Consider the following 16,394-nt stretch of genomic DNA (forward strand, 5'->3'; position numbering starts at 1 on the left):
GTCCAAAAACTCTTTGAATTGAGCATTTTCCAATCCAAAGACTCTCTCTCTCTCTCTCTCTCTCTCTTTGCAATTTCCACACTTATAATGGCAAATTTATCAAGTCCAACCATGAAACACTTAGAAAAAATTTTAAGAAATAAAGGATAATTAAAAGGCTCAACGAGCTGTATCAAGAAAATAAATTTGAGGCTCAAAATAAACAAAAATGGCATAATCTCTCCCCTCAAAAACCAGTACGGTTTGTCAACATCCATGACTTTATGGGATTCAAGTGCGGCATAAAGATTTTTTTTTTTTTTTTAGACCTCCATTTTGGAGGTTTGTGTGTTACGCCTTCAGACCATATGCTTTGGCAAAGCATTGAGGTCATACAGGATTCAATGGTAAAGTAAGTTGAAACCAGAGCAAATATATTTGCTTTGGTAAGAAACGTGGATTAATTAACAGCAAAAATGAGTGTCTATTAATAAAGTTTCAATCTTAAGAAGGAGCACTAGGTCAAGTTGATTCACTTTTGCTCAGGTGGACAAAGAAAGTTGATATCATGAAATGCTTCAAACTCTATACTTCTTTCCGAGTGTATAAATCAATGGAAGATATCATTTATTTTACTTGGCAACTCAATATCTAGGATTGTGAAAAACGGTATTTTCATTCGTGTTAGTTTCAGGAATGAATCATGTTTATTGACTGTTTAGTTTGCTCTAAAAGTGTTTTTCTCTGGAGTTATTTGAAGTTCTAATGAGCCAATTTCAACCTGAACTCTCTTGGAACGTGTAGCAGCTTTTGCTTACCAAAACCTGCAAAACACATTAATTAACCATATATGGCATTGCATTACAAGCCTTAAACACAACACTTTTGGGTAATCCTGGAACTCAATAACATTGACAGTGGAAGGACGACAAACCAACATCATCCAACTTCCATATACACAACCTTGCATCTAGAAGCCGAGGGACACATCTAACCTCTGCTGCTACAACCCAAGTCGGATGGACTTACTTTGCAATGTCAACAGAACTTGACGAGAAATTCCTAGTTACATTTCTGGCAATATATTCAAACATGATGAGTCCTTCCAAGGCTGGAACGCTCCTTTCTGAACCAAATTCTGAAAAACAAATGACAATTACATACGTGAGAATGTCATACATGTGATTTGATATTATCAGCAGTTATTGCAGCTTTGCTCAAATAAATAGGCATCTGCATGCACATATGCACACAAAGGCATGCACACATGCACAACGCCAGATACAAATCCACATTTAGAATTGACAAACACAAGTATAGCGATGAAGTGCATCAAGAGCACATTGATGGATACTTCAATTTCTATCCAAAGAAAGTAACAAGTCTTATGATGCCCCTGAGTGTGAACAAATTAGCCTTGGTTCAATCTCTCACACAAATCCCCTTCGACTTGATGCTTGAGTCAGGGACAATCATTAGGTATTCAGAGTTTATCCAGCAGCCTTGCACTCAATGAGATACCACGTCAATCTGGTTATGTTTTATACCACATGGTGTATTTAATATACTTCATTAAAACAGGTTCCAAGTTGCAGGGTCCTTCGGACCCACCCTTGCAGAGTAAACCCCAGTCCCGTGCACCGTACCCTCGGAAGTTTCCCTACACGAAACTGTTTAAATCGCTAGCTTTTCACTAGGAGGTGTGGCCCTAAATGATTGTTTACACCCATGAGGTGTTGAACCTTGGACCTTGAAGGGAGTAATACCCCAAGACCAAGGCTTTCACCACTTGGGCCAACCCCTAGTAACATAAACATAGAGATAGCATCCATTTCTAGGTAGTGTGGGTTGACTTCCAATTGCACATTTATCATTAAGATCCCATATAGATTATTTAAATTTATTGAACATTCTTAAATTTCATCAACAAGGTTTTCATGATTCAACAAAAGAAAAAATTAGGAAAAAAAAAACTATGAGATGTCCCACACATTATTTCTTTTACTAAGTGGTCTGTTTTGCAAACAACACGGTCATGCATAAATGTATAAGAGAATACAACCCCACCACCCAGTGCATAGCCAACAATTTTCACTAGACCATCCCAAACTACTAATTAGAGAAGAAATGTCAACTTTTTTAGTCCTTCACAAATTGATTCAACTTTACATCAAGTTTGTAAAGCTTCAAGTATGATTCATAGATCTCTTCCCATTATCATAGAAATATATATCAAAGATCATATTATTTTCCAATTTGATCATAATATGGCATTGTGTTTTATGATTGTCATCTAACTTAAACAAGCATATAACAATAAATACAATCAAAGCACACCAAGTTTTCTATTGAGAAACTATCTTGAGAAGTAGCTCATCTAAGTCATCCATAACATCAAAAGTCAGCCAGATACTCACTTGCAACCAAAAGAAAAATCCACGTAACAGATTCAAAACTCTACGTCGATCGTGCTCGGCTGAAATGATCTCTCTTGCAAAGTCTGCAAAATTACAAGTAAATCACTGAAATCAACATCAGAAGGTGGCTTTGTCATAGTTACATCATGCACCTAATCTACCATAAATAGAACAGTCAAAATATATGAAACCATAGTATTTTTCATGATGAACTTACCATGGTGTTGATCAAGATAAGACTTAGCAACAGACTCTAATGTATATGATTTTGTCCCATTACGCAATTCTCGGTTACGTTCCGTTTGCCTTCTGCGAGATACTTCATGGAGAAGGTATTCATACTCCTTTGCATCATAGGGACTTCTAAGAATCTCCATAAGCCTCTTCCTAAACTGAGAATCGCCATAACTACCAGGACTTCCATTAGATGTCTTGGCGTCTAGATCAATCTTTTCATTTGAAAAGTGCACACAACCAAAACAAGAAGGATTTCAAAAGTTGTAGCATACAACATTTGAAAGACCATACCAGAAAAATAAACAAAATGGCTCAAAGTTGGGAAAGGAAGAAATACATACAATAGAATCCAATCTAGAAGCTACGAATGGGGTGAAGTATCCATCAGAAAATGGATCTTCGTCTGTTCCAACTATTTCTAAATCATCTGAACACTCTGCATCCTCCTCATATATTAATGGTATGCCACTTTCAAGGTTATATACAATATTTTCACCATCATTCTTAAGACAACTCAGAAATTCCTGGTAGTCTTCATCAGTCGTATCGGATTCTCTCATATTAGAAATATGTCCATTTGCAGTTTCAGTCTCCTCTCTCTGCCAACTGTTCAAAGTTCCCTGAGGGTCTAACACGAGCCCATCAAACAACCCTTTCTCTCCTTCGTACTTTACAACCATCGACATCCCATTGTTTGTAACAACTTCAAGTACATATGATTGTCCATCTTCCCTCAAATTTTCCAAGAAAATCTTATACTGAGGATCCAGATCATCATGATCATCTTCCATGCACATGTCATGCTGTGGATCTCCATCTTGATCATCCTCTTCCACATTTTTGACATTCTCATTGTCATCACCCAAAAACCTAGCACTTACGTCTCCATCATTATTATCATCAATATTCTGAACAAGACAATTAAAAAATACTGCATAGTCCTCGTCATTCTCATCCATATCCATGGGTACGTCATCATCAATCAAGCACAAATTGTCTGGCGGATCTACATATTGGTCATTATCTCTGTCCATTTTGATATCATTGTGACCATCATACAAACACCGAGCAAAAACATCTGCCTCATTGTCCCCGTCACAATTATTCCACGATAAATATTTCAAAAATTCTGCATGGTCCTCATCAGGCACATCCACATCCATGGGTGCATCTTTAATTTTAACACTCATATTTCTAGTTTTCTTCACATAATCGCTAGAAAACATTTTATTGGCAATGCACCTTCTTTTCAACCGTCTTTCCAATCTAATATCGTACTCATCATCAGCCTCTTTCTTTACAACTCTCACATCAAAATCCATGACGGCTGTCAGAAAACAACCAACCAAAACAAAATTGCTGTCAGAAAACACCAGCCAAAAAGAAATCAAAATGTGAAGAAGAATGAAAAGACAAGTCCTTGCATCATGCTTTAAGGAAGAACGGAAAAACACAAACAAATAATGAAACCATCAGTAGCAACAGTGGACAACTAACTTTTGTTAGCTTACTGAGAAAGTGACGGAGAACAACTCAACTTCGCAAAAAATCAGAAAATTTACTGCTTAAGGGTGAAAGTCCACACAAAGGAGCCTAACAGGACTACTCGGCTAAGTTGGAGCCCACAAATATAACTTTTTTGGGGGCCTTTTTAAAGGACCACAAGAAAGCAAAAGACAATTTGTATCTTTTGTTACATATTTTTTCCAAGCTTTCGCGGGAAAAAAATGGAGGTATCATGCTGGTGATGCTAACCTGAATGTGGAATGTCTGGAATCCCAGAGGGAAAATGTAAGGAGGAAAAGGAAAGCTTGCGCAGCTAAAACAAAGCGCTGGGTCCTATAGAGAGACACAAGCAAAACTCTGAACTAAAGAGTCTCGACTCCCGAGTAGCGAGGTCTGACAAGGAGTTCCAACTAGCAATCAAACCATCACCAAAGCATCTACACAAACTCAACAGAAGAGAAATACAAACCTTAAAAATCTGAATGCTTACATAGTTTGCTGTCAATGCTTTTACATTGACAACAAACTAAACGGATTCCAATTTAAAAAAACCAGCCCCTCATTGCTGATAATTAACCGATCAAAAGGAAAACACACCTTTTTTCATGACAAGAGAGGCATCTTAATATAAAAGAATAGCATATAGCATATAGCAAATCGGGAAAAGAAACTCTTAAGTACCAAGAAGGGGAAACAAAAAATTATAATTATACTGGGATTTCAGAGGCTGAAAAGCACGGTTTAAAAGAGTATCCCATCATGCTACTAAGAACAAAAGACTATCTTCCTAAAATTTCCATGGTGCAAGGACTTTTACAGCATGTAATATTTCCTAATGAAACAGTCAGATTTGTTACAATAGCATTAACACCTACGTACCCTTGAAAGATCAACTTCTAATCACAAAACAACTTAATACCTCAAGTAGTACTACGATCCTCTAGATCTCCTAGCACGACTCCAAGGTACTGAAATTCTTCAAATCTAAGCCATTATTTTTACATAATGGTTCAGATTTTTGTCATCTGCGCATTTGTAATATCTTTGATTCTCCTTATCAATTGCATTTCATTATTTTGTATTATGAGATGCAAAAATCTGGAAAAATTCAATCCAATAAGAGATGTGAGTGTGTGCGTGCGCATGTTAGTGTTAGTATGGAACTCCAACCCTAGATACCTCAGGAAATCTAAAAGATTTCAATGCCCTCCATCATACAAAAATCTGAAAAAATTCAATCCAATAAGAGGTGCGTGTGTGTGTGTGTGTGTGTGTGCGTGTGTGTGTGCGTGTGTGTGTTAGTATGGAACTCCATCCCTAGATACCTCAGGAAATCTAAAAGATTTCAATGCCCTCTATCATACAAGAATATTGTACCAATAAGGGCCTCAGTATGAAACTAAGAATAAAAGAAACAAACTATTAGAGAAGCTAGAGAATCTAATCAAGCAAATACCACTTTGAATCTTCGAAACATAAACCCAAGTCTTAAATTATCGACTGCAGCTTCCAACTAGCAATCAAATACATATGGCTGTGGGTGTATTTATTGCATATACAGTTCAAACTAAACTAAAAAGAATCACAAACAGCAGACAGATACCTCTCAGTCAAGATTCTACCTTACATCAACCGAGCCTCGGTCCACCCAGAGCAAGTAACTGATATTACTTTGTTTTTGGCACTACAATGCGGTGCATGAGCAAATTTTGCCAGACAGACGCACCTTCCAAGCCCAAACAATTGCTTGGTGGGTGAAAGTATAATGAAAAAGAGGTTTTTAATTCTGAAATATTTTTCTATAATTTTTAAAAGTTACCAAACAGAGCAATCTATAAAATCTGAAAAAGTTAGAATGGGAAAATGAGTAGCTTGAGCAATCTACAAATTCTTACTTTTCATTTTTAGTTTTATTTGCAGGTTCACCTACAATGGGGGAGTCCTTGTTATTGTCCCTGGGTATTTGACTGGAAACGCACGCAATTAACTCAAACTTTCTTCCTGGCCCCTCAAGACAAAGGTTACTTTGTTCTGAAAGATGATTTTTAGACATGTTGATGGTGGGAACCAGGGTTTTCGGTTAATGATGTGGAAGCACCTCTTATTTCTGAGATATGCTCGAAAATCTCAGATTTGAGAGAAGAGAGAATAGAGTCCTGAATAGAGAGATTGAGAGAGAATATTGCACAAATACCCTAGTTCTACTCGGAACTGCATGGAAAATTGGGAAAATTTTCCAGAATCTTTACCTCAGCCATAGGGACAATGGAATGCTTGAACCGGAGAGAGAAGAGCTTGAAGCATTGCTTGCTTTCGGTGATGGACTTGACGAGGAACAATTTCACTTTGAGGAAGATGGTGCCAAACTAACAAGAGGGGCTGAAATGAAATACTGGCATACAAAAGCAGCGGGGAAAAACGTCTAGAGGAGAGAGAGAATAATTAAAAATGTTTTAGAATGTTGAACAGTTTACTCCACATCTAGTGGACCCTTTTGGCCAAATTTCTTTATATTTTACAGAAAATTGTATTTTACATCATTCATTGTGAGTGCTCTTACATTCAAAGTTTTGAATTCCATTCTGATGACCGTTCCGACTGAGGTACTGAAACGGTTGGTACTAGTATATTTCGGGATAGTTATTATATGAATAAATTATATATATATATATATGAAAACTATATTCCATAATAATGTCAATACAAGTCTTAAGAACATACGTACTTGAAAAAACTCAATAATACTTCTCAATACAAATCTTAAAAACATACATATTTGAAAAACTCAATAATACTTCTAAGTTCTCAATCCAACTGTTAAAAAAAATCACTCATCTTCATCAATAAGACAATAAGGATCAACATTCGAAATTTTAATCAAAATATTTTCATCGCAATCACCACCATCATCATCAACATCAACATCAAGACCAACATTATCATCGTCTTCCAAATTTAGATCACACCACTTGTTCAGAAAAAAATAGTAATAATGGCATGAGAATTAGTATAACTATGATTGTTATCAATTTGAAGATATATCAGTTGGCACCAAATCTTTGAGCAGCAAACCCAACCTACCCATTCCTCATACCCAAAATAAAGAAAGAAAGAAAGAAAGAAAAACGAGTCCCCATGGGTTGCCAAACTTCATTGATCAGGCATCAAAAGAGACATCCATGAATTATGGGCATCAAACTAAGGCTCAGTTTGGATGCACAATATTTATTATCTCATCTCATTTCATCATTACAACTTTCACAAATTCCCATACAAAAATATAATAAACAATTCAACTTTTTCAAATCCCAAAATAAAAATAATACTAAAAAATATATTCTAACAATATTTTATTTAACTACTATTCAAAACATTCCATTTCATCTCATCTGAACTGTCTATCCAAACCCAACCTAAGTATCTACCTACTCACTTTTCTCACATTTATGACATTGATATCATTATGTATGATCCATCTATGGATTATGGGTAGAAATGCAAAAGTGCCAATATTTCATTCTAAAAAATGAGCAAGCAAAAAGTGAGCTAAAAAATTCACCCAAGCACCAAACTATAATAACATTTGTCCCCTTCAAATCTTTCTTTACGAAGTGACAAAAAAATTACAAACACAAGAAAAACAAAACAAAAATAAAAGACAAGAGCTACCTTGAGGAAGCAGAGCCAATCCATAACCAGAATTACTTCACTATATATATGTAATATAAAGGTTGGCTGAGATCATGTACACAAACAAAGACTTCCTATGGAATAAAGGAAGGAGTGCAAAAACAATAACTCAGAGAGCCAGTTATATACAAAATACAATTAACATTGGACGTTGGTACCAGTCAATCTTCCACCTAACATTTACACCAATGGAACCACATAAACTATGCTTTTTTCTTATCTATTGTCTTGAATGGAGAAAATTGGGACTAGGATGGAAATTGATTTTCAAAATTGACAGCCAATACCCAAAACATTAGATTAGAGAAAGAAGAAGAAAATTTTCCTTTGACGGTGTGAGAAAGGTACAAATAAATATGGCCATGAAGTGGGGAATGTTCAATCCGAGGCATGTGCTGATCAAATTCATGAGATCACTATTTGACAATATGCGTGAATGGGTTTTTGTTTCGTACATCTTTCATATTTTCTTCTTATAGTTAATTGGTATGAGGGTATCTTTGAACGCAAATAAAGAGGATTCAGAGACAGGTAGGAAAAAGCATGATTGGTTAGAACAGGCAAGCCAGCCGACATAACTTCCCCTTTCTAGTTTCTACAAATTGCAATCTACCGTTGTCAGGATTCAGATGTTTTTGGCCGCATTGATTTGAGCACTCTTGCCTGGTTTCACAGTTCAAGCTTCTTTTTCCATCCTCAGATATTAATTAAAAAAAATATTCCTCTTCATACACGAAGAGACAGTATCATCCCTGGCTCAATATATATTATCTCTAGCATGTTCGAAAAATTAAAACTTGAAACCTTCGGCGTGGAGTGGGCGATGGAGTGTGAAGGTGGACGTCGAGCTGCGGCGGAGGAACACAAGCTGCGACGAAGCGGGATTAGCAACACGAGTGGACCGAGCTTAGACGGAACAACAGGAGCTATGACGGGGTGGAGCAACACGAGGCTCGAGCTGCCAAGGTGTGGAGGGGGCGTCGGCACCGGTCGTCGAAGCGTGGAGAGGGGAGACAGAGAGCAAAATATGAACTCTTGATCTAGGGATTTGAGTCAGTTCGCAAGGGGGCCTGGGGAGGAAAGTTTTTTTTTTTTTTAAAGAAAACCTTAAACCATTCCATTAAATAAAGACAGCAATACAAGATAGAGGATCCTCCATAGTTACAATTTGATCAGTAATGATAAGAGCATCTTTTGCAAGTAAATGGGCTATGTGATTGACATTCCTTCTAACATGAGAAACTTCCCATTTTGCAAACAGCTTAAGGAAATATCTAGCCTCACTACAAAACATGCTTGAACTACTCAATGCTTCTCTGTCTTCAACCAAGGCTTTTGTGACTTGCAATGAATCACCTTCGAGTATGACCTGATGTAGACCAATCTCCCTTGCCAGTTTAACAGCTTGAAGAGCCCCGTATGATTCAGCTAGTAGAGGGTCAGGGTAGAGCTTTTCCTTCTACCTCAATGTTGCAATAACCTGCCCAGACCTGTCTCTTATAACCACTCCTATACCAATCAACCCCTTATCTTTGTCTACTGCCCCATCCCAGTTAATTTTGTACCAGTCCACTGGAGGAGCTCACCATGGGAGAGGCTTGGGTATTGCACTGGTCTGGGTTCTTTTCTGCCATCATGTTTAGAGTAGCTCTTGCCTCTCTAACAATATGGTTTGGATGTGTAAAGCCTTTCTTGAAAATGAAAGAGTTCCTTCTCCACTAGATCCTCCTTGCTGTAATCACAAACTCTTGTAGTTCCTCTTGATTCAATGCCTTAGTCAATGTATCAAATAGTATTATCATTAAGAAGCTAGAAATGGAGCATTTCTGTAGCTTTTTGGAGCACTGACTCCACACATCCTTTGCTGCTTCACAGCTCCACAGCACATGTTGCACACTTTCCTCTTCCCTATTGCAGATTGGGCATAAAGGATCACTCACCACTTTCTTCTTAAACAAGTTGAACTGAGTGGAAAGTGACTCCTGGCAGGCTCTCCATAAAAAGGTTTTGTCTCCTAGTGTAACATCCAGCTTCCAGATTTTTTTCCAAACCTCCTTGAGGCCATTGCTGGTTGATGCTTGCCCATGAGCAGCCATCTCCCTATCCTTTACCAAGTGATAAGCACTCCTCACCATGAATGAGCCATCCTTTGTACCATGCCATATGATTCTATCCCTGGTAGCCATAGCACTGATAGGGGTCTCCAAGATCAATTGAGCTTCCCTCTCCTCAAAGGTGGCTTGGATCAGTTCTTGTTTCCACCTCTTTAACTCAGGATCCATTAGAGCTGCAACTTTAGCATTCCCCTCTAGGTTCTTCACTGGGCTGGTAACCCTCCTTGGATTAGCATGGTCCAGCCATTTATCTCCCCATATGTTGATTTCTAACCCAGTGCCTACCCTCTAGAAAGATCCAACCTCGATTACATGCCTTGCAGCCATCAGGCTCCTCCATACAAAGGAGGGTTTAGAGCCAAGTTTTGCTGTCTGAAAAGTCAGAGAGGGGTAGTATTTGGCTTTGAGGAGGAAAGTAGGAATGTAGAAGGAATTACGATGATGTCATCATTTGAAATTATTTACGAAAATGCTATGATACTGGATCCCGCCCAGAATGGCTGAAAGTCTGAAACACACCGAAATTATTAGAATTCTATTTGACACATGAGATAGATGATAGATAGATAAGTTAAAATTAAAAATTAAATAAAATATATTTTTTAATATTATTTTTATTTTAAAATTTAAAAAAATTAAATTATTTATTTTATTATTACAAGATCCTAGTAACTTGAATAAGAAACAAGATAGAAAAAACACTTATAATCATTTGAGGGATCAGAACCTCCAAGAAAGTGATTTCTATATTAAGACTTCAAATGTTTTTCTATTCAGTTTCGTACGTTTTTATACAAGCACTCATGTGAAATGAGTTAGTTATTCTTGTTATCAATTGAGGGTAATATTGTAACTTCTTATTTGTAAGTAAGGCTAAAACAGACGTAACACTATTAATAAACACGTGCCTTGCACATGATTTTATCTATACAATGCCTTATACAATTCCACTGCATGAATCGATGAACAACACTGCAACTCCCATTCTTCTGCACTGCACCATCCTAACAATTCCCTCCCCTTCAAAAGACCTTACTCACAAGGTCAGGATACTGAAATCTGAGCTGCTCCACTGGTACCCACGAAGAATCTTCCTTAGGAGCTCCTCTCCATTTCACAAGCAGCTCAATGAAAGGCTGATTGTTGACAGGTGTCATTCTCCTTTCAAGAATACATTCTGGTTCCACTCTAGCATGTCCATGAGCATCAACAAAAGGAATTGAATGAGTGATATTTACACCAGGACCCACATGCTTCTTAAGCTTGGAGACATGAAAAACTGAGTGCACCACTACATCTGGGGACAATTCTAGATTATAAGCAGCTTCATCAATTCTCTCTAAAACTTTAAATGGCCCACAAAATCTAGGAGCCAACTTAGGATAAGGAGTAGCTACAACACTTTTTTGCCTGTACTTCTGCAACTTTAGGTAGACCAAATCCCTTACGTCAAATTGCCTATCAGTATGCTTGTTATCATAATATTGCTTCATTCTAGATTGAGTAGCCAGTAAATTCTTCTTAAGAATTCCCAAAATCTCTTCCCTAGATCTGAGCTCAGAATCCACAGCATGATTCTGTGTTGTACCAGAAGCTACATATTGCAACAAGGAGGTGGTCTGCCATACAAAGCTTCAAAAGTAGTGATTCTTGTGAAAGAATGTGTAGAAGTATTATACCAATACTCGCCCAAGGTAGCCAATGGATCCACTGTGGTGCCCCTGACTCCCATGTACGGAAATTCGGAAATCGAGACGCTCGAATGATGACAACATGGTCACGCATCCCAACGATAAGTGTCAAGTGTGCGTACATGCAATAGTGTACAATAAACAAAGCATCGGATAATTTAAGTAAGTCGACTAAGTACCAGAATTGTTTAATACAAATTTACATAAGTAAAACGTTTAAAAAGAATTATACAGTTATCCCGAAAAATATAATACAAAGTCCAAATACATAAACGAGTGATCTCATATCATGGAGCCGAATCCTGAGGATCAACCTCAGCATCATCTGCATTAAAATCTGCGATACCATAAAACAGTACCGCATGTAAGTAATAACTCAAACAACCCACGAGATAAAAATGCATTAATGCAACCAACAATTATGCATGCATATGATGAAATATGCATTAGACCCAAAATATCATTTTTCCTAAAAATGAATATTTTCCAACACATGCCAAAATTCCATTTTGGCCCAAAATATATCCATAAAAACATTTCCTGCTATTTCCCTAAAAATGGCTCAAATCAATAATCCATCATTTTCCCAGAAAATGATTTACACAAAATTCTTTATTCCAACACATGCCATTTTCCTAGAAAATAGCCCATTAATCCATTTTTACCGTATGCACCATAATCTCTCCTAGGGACCATCCACACACCCTGACTCACTTCGTCACACCACGGGTAACAACCGTGCGAGTGACTTCGTAACGAGCGATGCCCAGTTCTGTGCCTAGCACATTCGTGGCCAAGTATCCTCTAGCCCCTGCCAGCAGATGCGCCACGGAGTCGGCACGAGTGCGTTACCATCCCGTCCGATCCCGTTGTCGCCCAACGACAACCTAGGGGACATCACTCAATATATTCCGCTCCCAAGTGACTAGAGGAGCTCCACCGAGATAATACCCCATCTCGGCTTGGGGTCGTGATACACAAGCACCCAAAAATCATTCCTCACACGAAAATCCAGTTTTTAAATATACACATGAACATTTATGCAATTATGCGAAAACCCAGTTTTCATTTACAAACATGAACATGCGTGCAATTATGCAATGTACATGATACGGCACAATATCCAACAGCCAACAAATCCCAACATAGCCAGTCACACAAATAACTTCATCCTCCAACCCAACCGACCCGCTTACTCCTCGGACTCAGCCCGACACAACCAACCAGTTCACAGAAAATATGAGTTATTACAAAAATACATTTAAATCTCAAAAGTTCTTTGAAAAATTACTTACAGTGCTATAATATAATTCTCGAAGGATCACGGAGGTGCTAGAAGTGGTGACACAGCAATGTAACAGTGAAAAATGGACAAAGGCCGTGGGTCTCAAAACCCAACTTTTGAATGGGGACAAACGAAGACTTGAGATTACTAGGAAAAAGCTTAGGGATGTTGGTGAAGCTAATGGTGGTGGTGGTTGGCCGTGGGTGGCGGTGTGGACGGCAGTTGAAGTCCAAAAAGTTCAAATCAGAAATGGAGATGGATGGGCTTCACCTGTGGCTGATTGGAGTTGAGGATGGGTGGGTTAGGTAGTTGGGGGGTCGCCAGTGATGTGAAGAGATGGTGGCTAATGGTGGTGTGACGGCAGCACGTGAGCTCAATGGCTGCCGCAGCTTAGAGTTGCACGTGGGGGTTGACGGCTATGCGAGATAGGCTAAAAACGGAGGGGTGAGGTCGCTGGCCGGTGGGGAAGAGGTTGGGAGGGGCGGTGATAGAAATGGGCTGCGCACGGCGGTGCTAGGGTGGACGAAAAAAAACGAACGGGGGAGAAAGGGAGGGTGTTGCGCACGAGAAGAGAGATAGATGCAGTGGAAAGGAGAAAAATAAATGAAGGAAAAAGAAAAAGAAGAGAAGAAGAAAAAGATAAAGGAAAAAATAAATAAGGAAAAGAGATGAGGTCCAATCCTCACATCTTGAGTCACAAAATGATCCAACGAAAAGAATTTCAAAACGACGAGTTAAATAAAATAATTTAAACGTAGTGACTAAATAAAAATAAAATAATTAAATCCAACAATAAACTAATTAAAAATAAAGAGCAATTTAGATGTATAACAATAATTAATATTAAGAAAACCTATCAAAATAAATTTTACAACTTAAAAATCATAAAAATAAACCAACGAAAAATCCGATAAACTTAAAACAAGAGAACCGATATTTAAATTAATTAAAATACTCTTTCAATTAAAATACACTAAAATACGGGGTTTCACACCCACAGTTTGGGTCTCTCAAACACAAACACCTCAAATATTGTTGAATTGCTTTGTTCACTATCTCAATTTGACCATCGGATTGAGGATGGTAAGCTGAGTTAAAGTTCAACTTCGTGCCATGTATTCTAAAAATCTTCTTCCAAATATTGCTAGTGAATACCACATCCCTATCTGTCACAATAGTACTGGGCATCCCATGCAACTTGAAAATCTGATTAATGAATAACTGAGCAACTGTAGTAGTTGTGTAGGGATGAGATAATGGCTAGAAATGGGCATACTTAGTAAACCTATCCACCACTACAAAGATTATAGAAAAACCCTTTGATGATGGTAAGGCTTCAATGAAATCTATGGAGATATCACTCCATGAAGAAGTTGGTATTGGCAATGGCTGTAATAAGCCTGCTAGTAGTAGGTTTTCTGTTTTGTACTTTTGACATATGGAACACCCTTTAATGAATTTCTTCACATCTTTCCTCATACCAGCCCATATAAATCTGCTTTGGCCCTTTGCAAGGATTTTTGATATCCTGAATGGCCTCCCACAACACTATTGTGAACAAAATGGAGAATTTGATGTTTAAGTGGAGATGTAGCAGACAAAAACAATCTCCCCTTCTTGAACAACAAGCCATTCTTAACCTTGAATTCAGTATTAGGTAAAGAACGTTGTTGTAGCTTCCCACAAATCTCAGATACTTCCTTATCCAACAAATAAGAAGACTTTAATTATTCTAACCAAATGGGATCCAGAACTATTATAGCAGCCAAAACAACATCTGATTCAGACTCTTCCTCTCTTCTAGACAAAGCATCAGCAATCACATACCCTTCTTGTATTCAATCTTGAAATCATAACAAAAAGCTTGCTAATCCATTTCTATTATGAGGGAGTTCCAATTTTATGCTCCAGCAAAAACTTTAAACTTTTCTAGTCTATTTAAATCACAAAGGTGCCTTCAAGCAAATAAGGCCTCCATTTTTTAATAGCCAATACCGATGCCAGTAGCTCTTTTTCATAGGTAGACAAATCTAATCCCATACCTTTCGAAGCTTGACTCAAATAAGCTAAGGGCTTCCCATGTTGCATTAACACAACACCCACTCTTTTACCACATACATCACATTCAATCAAGAATTATTTAGAAAAGTTAGGCATAGCTAACACAGGAGGATTAGTCACAACCAACTTTAAGGCCTCAAATGCCTTAGAAGCCTTGGGTCCCCATACAAAGGAATCCTTCCTTAGCAAATCAGTGAGTGGGCCAACTATTACACCATATCCCTTCATAGAGTGAAAGGGAAAAAGATAGTGAAAAAGAAAAAGAGAGTGGAAAGAAAAGATATAGTGAAGAAAGTGAGAGAAAAATAAAGAGAAAATTGAGTTTTTATGCAAGTCTTAATACTAATGAACTTGACGTATCTTTACCTAGTATTGTTGTCTCTTTGTTGTAGGGATATGAGGTCGTCTTTCCTAGATGTGTGTTTAGTAGATTGCCACCTATTAGGGAGATAAAGCATTATATTGATTTTGTGCTAGGTGTGACAATTCCTAACCTACATTTCTTTGAAGAACATGAGTCATTGACACACTTGAAAGGACAAGGTAAGTTGTTGACTGGAATGCATGCTAAGTGGGAGGACTGTATTGAAACTTTTTCACATGTAATCAAATATACACATGATAAGGAAACTTTTGTGGTTAATGCATTAACAAGAAGGTATGTCCTTATCTTTATTTTAAATGCAAAGTTATCGAGATTTGAATATGATAAGAAATTACATACTAATGACGATAACTTTGCTAGTGCGTATGGAACATGTGAGAAGACATCGTTTGGTAAGTTCTATAAACTCGATTGATACTTTTTTAGAGAGAATAGACTTTGTGTGCCTACTAGTTTTATGTGTAAGTTGTTTGTGTGTGATAAACATGATAATTTGTTGGGTAACTTTGGTGTAAGGAGGATTTTAGACTTGTTGCATGAACGTTTGTGGGAATATCATTTGTGAACGTTTGTGGGAATATCATTTGTCATTCATTGACATGTTGCATGAACTTTTGTGAGAGTATCATTTGCCATTCATTAACATGTTGCATAAACGTTTGCGGGAGTATTGATTGCCATTCATTGAGTTTGCATATAATTTGGAGTGGTCATTTTGGTATAAGGAAACCCTTTCGAGTTCTGCAATCAATCTGTTGACCATCAAATCCTCCCAAACTCCGTAAATCAAGTCGCTTATTATTGAATCTTCTATTTTAGATAATTCCGTTATTCTTGGGATAATTTCTTTTATGTTAACTTATACTTTTATAAACTATTTTTCAGATCTTTAGGCTAAATTGTAGCCGCATTTATTTTGTTCTTGGATTTGAGTTTTGACATCTATTTAATCCCGACTTGTGGGATGAATAGAGGGAGAGGAGAGTCTGAGTTTTAGATTTCAATAGTCCAGAGTTTATCATTGAAGTT

General features: G+C 37.5%; 1 protein-coding gene across 4 annotated transcripts; it reads right to left on the reverse strand.

Moving 5' to 3' along the window:
- Nucleotides 1-793: 793 nt before the first annotated feature.
- LOC108993716 lies at nucleotides 794-9,145 on the reverse strand. Of its 4 annotated transcripts, XM_018968719.2 has the most exons (6): nucleotides 8,634-9,145; nucleotides 4,389-4,576; nucleotides 2,975-3,960; nucleotides 2,614-2,845; nucleotides 2,397-2,479; nucleotides 794-1,117 (listed from the first exon to the last, which is right to left on the reverse strand). In XM_018968719.2, exons 3-6 carry the CDS (start codon nucleotides 3,953-3,955, stop codon nucleotides 1,046-1,048), a joined length of 1,368 nt encoding a protein of 455 aa, XP_018824264.1. In that variant the 5' UTR covers nucleotides 3,956-3,960; nucleotides 4,389-4,576; nucleotides 8,634-9,145; the 3' UTR covers nucleotides 794-1,045. The 4 variants fall into 4 exon arrangements, with proteins under 4 accessions (XP_018824264.1, XP_018824262.1, XP_018824265.1 ...); XM_018968717.2 differs by lacking the exon at nucleotides 4,389-4,576 and having other exon boundaries at nucleotides 8,634-9,144; XM_018968720.2 differs by lacking the exons at nucleotides 4,389-4,576; nucleotides 8,634-9,145 and adding an exon at nucleotides 6,389-6,764.
- Nucleotides 9,146-16,394: the final 7,249 nt, after the last annotated feature.

This window comes from Juglans regia, chromosome 1 (assembly GCF_001411555.2).
Source record: "Juglans regia cultivar Chandler chromosome 1, Walnut 2.0, whole genome shotgun sequence".
Lineage (NCBI taxonomy): Eukaryota > Viridiplantae > Streptophyta > Magnoliopsida > Fagales > Juglandaceae > Juglans > Juglans regia.

Bases quoted from the DNA above. Each gene is read 5' to 3' on its own strand.
- LOC108993716 (XM_018968719.2), bottom strand. From the start codon at position 3,955: ATGGATTTTGATGTGAGAGTTGTAAAGAAAGAGGCTGATGATGAGTAC. The intron at 2,846-2,974 runs GTATGTATTTCT...TCAAATGAAAAG, and splicing joins CTTCTAGATTGGATTCTATT to ATTGATCTAGACGCCAAGAC. The intron at 2,480-2,613 runs GTAAGTTCATCA...GTAATTTTGCAG, and splicing joins TTATCTTGATCAACACCATG to ACTTTGCAAGAGAGATCATT.